Source organism: Aplysia californica, unplaced genomic scaffold (genome assembly GCF_000002075.1).
Source record: "Aplysia californica isolate F4 #8 unplaced genomic scaffold, AplCal3.0 scaffold00425, whole genome shotgun sequence".
NCBI lineage: Eukaryota > Metazoa > Mollusca > Gastropoda > Aplysiida > Aplysiidae > Aplysia > Aplysia californica.
The window spans coordinates 620633-624902 of record NW_004797695.1 but is presented as its reverse complement, the minus strand read 5'-3'; the positions used below and the strand labels follow the sequence as shown (position 1 = coordinate 624902).

General features: G+C 45.5%; 1 protein-coding gene across 1 annotated transcript; it reads right to left on the bottom strand.

Moving 5' to 3' along the window:
- Window positions 1-1659: 1659 nt before the first annotated feature.
- Window positions 1660-4062, bottom strand: LOC118478218 (translation initiation factor IF-2-like). Its single transcript, XM_035971381.1, is given in 1 exon segment — window positions 1660-4062. A coding segment is annotated over 1 exon segment (1617 nt). The 5' UTR covers window positions 3395-4062; the 3' UTR covers window positions 1660-1777.
- Window positions 4063-4270: the final 208 nt, after the last annotated feature.

The window sequence follows — 4270 nt, the reverse complement described above, 5'->3', positions numbered from 1 at the left end:
ATCCCAGGGTTCACATTCCAGTCTTTCCACACTTTCCATGGCGGACAATTCATGTTTACTAGCGTGGTAAAGAAGGATGGTGGTAATCTCATGGCAGGGGTAAACTCAAGGCACAACTCCGGCAAATGTGAGCGACCGACCAGAATGTGGGCGGAGCTTCTGTGCTGAAGCCAGCCGATAAGTAGGTCGACTAGTCGACTTTTTCTGAGACAGAAGGTGACTGTCGTGCCATGTGTGTGGGTGTGTTGTCAAATTATTGACCCAGCTTCGGGATAAAGAAGGGGGAAAATGATGCTTGCCAGATGAAGACCACCTACGTTTTAAAGCGTGAATGCAAACTCCCGAAATGAAATTATAAAGAGTACTTTAAGGGGGTAATTTGCAGGTTTAATGTGTAATATATGCACATGTGCGTAAAGGGGAGCCCTGTAATATACATTAAAAAACCTACAAAGCAACAAAGTATGTCAAATTATAATTTATGGGACAAACTGTTGGTCAGTCGGGAGGAGAAGAAAAAAACAAACAAACAAAAAAACAACCCTTACGGAACCGGGATTCGATCCCAGGCTCATAAAATAAAGCACATGACTTCAAACACAGACACGCTGTCAATTCGGCCATCAGAACTTCCAACAGTCAGTAGAGGTAGATTTAAGCTTCATTTCATACACATACTTCCATCCTTGGTGCTATGCGATTGGCTATATTTAGATGTAGTCACGTGATCGGAGGGGTATCTTGGCCTGATGTTAAACAAGATGGCCGCCTTACCTAAAAATAGTTTACGTCGTTCTACGTTTATCTAATTGCATGTTATGCTGACTTTTACCTCTGTAATTGTAATGAGCGTTCCTTTAACTTCAACTCATACTCATGGCATCGGATGGAACGTTTGAAGCAGGCCGAACTATTATTATTATTTTACGTAAAAAAAAAAAAAAAAAATCTAGAATCTAGAGTCGGGGCATGTATGCGCTACCCCCTAAGCGCCTTTTCGTGAATAACATCCGGTGACACAGCTGGATTTTAATATTTTTTTCACTAGAGAGTAGCCCTGCTCTTAGCGCATGCACTGCTTTTCTGACCTTTTAGCATGTAGTTTCTATATAATATGATGTGTTTCTAGGTCAGTTTGGGAATTCCCATGCGCTAGGAAGAATGTCAATACATCAATACGGGGATGTCCATGCAACAATGGAATGTCATGCGCTAGTCATGTGGAATGCTTATGCGCCATGGCTTGTAAGACGTCAGTGTGTACAGCTTCAATCTCTCTTTTTTTGGTGAGTTTTAGATTAGGAAGGGTGTTACATTCTTGTGGACAAATCAAATAAAATGCAAAAACTTAAAAGGGGTGTTCTGGTCTAATCTAACGAAGATCTTTACGTTACCCGGGTAACATCCATGCTGTTCGAGTTCGAGGAAAAAGTGTAGTAGGCCCTACAGTGTATGCACTTTGGACTGTTGAGTCTACAAAGTCATGTACACCCTACCTTAGGTGTTGCAGTTCATGTTTTGATATAATTCTTGAGGTTTGCTTGATATAAATCTATCATGTAGGCCTATCCACTTCCTTGTGGTTGATCAAAATATTCAAACGACAACAAAGATCAGACAAGAGAAAAAACATAGAAAATAGAAAAAACACCAACTCTATTTTGGTTTTTTAAGTTAAAACAATAATGTCTTACTCTTACATTTTTAATTACATTTACACAAACGCTGAAAAAAAATCAAAGCATTCACTCTATGTCTTCATTAAGTTGGTAGGAACTTAGTTGGTAGCCTGTGACTGGGTCACCATCAACTTCTTCAACCTCCTCTCTTCAGCCTTCCTTTTCCTTTCTGCCTCTTTCTCTTCTTTCGTCTGCTGTCGCATCCGTTTGTTCTCTTCCACTCTCTTTTTCTTCTCCTCTGCTTCTTGTATCTTCCTCTTCCTGTTCTCCTCTCTTTCAGCTTTTCTTGCTTCCTTTGCCAACTCCAGTTCTTCTCTTTCTCTTTCTTTCTGTAGCAGTTGCTCTCGAAATTTTGTGCCGCTTAATGCCATTGGAAGAGCTTTCGGAGGATTTTTTAGACCACTTTTGTTCCTGGGGAATTGGGGCAGGGACAAGATGATGTCAATGCTACGGACAATGGTGCTGCCTGCTGCTGGTTTTGCTAGTAGTGCTTGCGTCGCTGGTGGTGCTAGTGCTTGCGTTGCTAGTGCTTGTGTCGCTGGTGGAGCTGGTGCTTGCGTCGCTGGTGGTGCTAGTGCTTGCGTTGCTAGTGCTTGCGTCGCTGGTGGAGCTGGTGCTTGCGTCGCTGGTGGAGCTGATAGTGCTGATGTACTGAAGCCAACACCACATAAAAGCTCCTTGAGCTCCTCCTCGGCAATCCCGCCGGCTCCGGTGCCGAGTGTACTCCACAATGAGTCAATCCTTTGTGGACCAACGAACGCAGCAAAGTCAAGCAGCCGTTTCATGTTTACTGCTGAAGCTGGTGACAGTTCAACTGGTGATGGTGAAGATGATGCTCCCGTTGGTGCTGCTGCTGGTGGTGATGCTGTTGCTGCTGCCCGGAGTGCTGTTATTGCCACTGGTGGTGTTGCTGTTGCTGCTGCCCGGGGTGCTGTTACTGCCACTGGTGGTGGTGCTGTTGCTGCTGCCCGGGGTGCTGGAGCAAAAGTGCGGCTTTGTGCCAGTTTGTCGGAGTGCACCACCCTTTCAGGGTTGTGTGGGTAAATCCCACTCTTGGCAAAGCCATTGAAGGCAACCTCAGGTCTCGTGGTGGCGTCCCAGACAGGTTTCAGTGCTGCTGTGAAGGTCCTGACACTTACACTCTCTCCTGTTTCATTCATGATCTTTTCGCACTGTTCCTCTCAAGCCTGCTTCATGGCCCCAAACAGAGATTGGTCCAAGGGCTGGATAATGTGTGAGGCGTGGCTCTTTAGGCAGTAAAGCAGTATCTGCTCCTTGATGCACAGATCGACCACCTCAATGTTGGAAGTGTGCGAGGTGTGGCCGTTGACAAATAGCACAACCGGTTTCTTCTTGTGAGCGACAGCTGGTACAAAGCAGTCCCTGAGCCAGGACATAAACACGTCTGTGTTTATCCATCCATTGGGTGAAATCTGAAACTTTGCCTCTGGGAAGCTAGCCATGAGATCAAATGCAGGTCTTCTCTTGTAGGGGAAGATGATAAATGGCATGATGTAGTGGCCGTTGGCAGAGCAACACGCAAGTACAGTGATGCTCTGCTTGGTGTTGCTGGACAGGTTATAGACATGCTTACTCCCTTTTACTGCTACCACTTTTTGGGGCTTGGGGCACAGATGGAAGCCCGTCTCATCAGCATTGTACAGCCGATCCGGTGATGTGATGAGAGTTGGATCCACGCTGTCCAAATACTCCATGTCTCGAAACCAGGCAGCCAGTCCCTCCGGCGTTACCAGGGCTCGCTCCTTCCCTAGAGCTGATGGCGTCCTGCTGGAAAGGTCTGGGTTTCTTTTAAAGAAGTCTTTCAACCACTGTTTGCTCGGACGGTTGTCAGGGCTACTTGTGACAGCCTGGCGTGAATCCAGAATAGCCTTGACAGTGTCCTTGATTTCCTGCTTCGACTTTCCGAAACCTCTCCTGGCACACTCCTTGAGCTTAAGTTCCTCTTCCCTAATGAGTAGGGTGTATGTGGCTGGGGGTTAACAGGCCGTCTGCCTCGCACCTTGTCCCCGAGTGTAGCATATGGAATGCCGAAAGCCTTGCTTGCTCCATTTAGGGTCATGGACCCATCTTTGACGGCTTGTATGGCCACCAGCAATGTCGCTTTTGTATAGAGGGATGTCGAGGTACTGGTGCCATGATGTTGAATAAACTGGAGAAAACAAATCGAAGGTATCCATTAGAGAGCAGAAAAAAAAATTCTTCCTGTAAATGAACGTGGAAGTAGAGTTATTTAGATAGCTTATAAAGTTGTCGGTTTGACAGTTGAGACGTCAGGGGCACGGTAAGGATGTATGTGTGTGTGTGTGTGTGTGTGTGTTTGGCGTGTATCAGTGTGCACATGTGTGCGTGTAATGTGTGTGTGTGCATGTTTGTGTGCCTGCGTGAATATTGTTTATACATTTATGTAAAGCGCATAGAGCTGTGTTCACATGGAAGTGGACGCTACAGAAAGGATCTTCATTATTATTATTATGTATCCAGAAAGATAATAAACAAAGCAGGTCTCCTCTTAAAAAGGGGAAAGATGATAAACGAAGGGTAAATCTATAGATCTAACTCAGAAAGGCTTA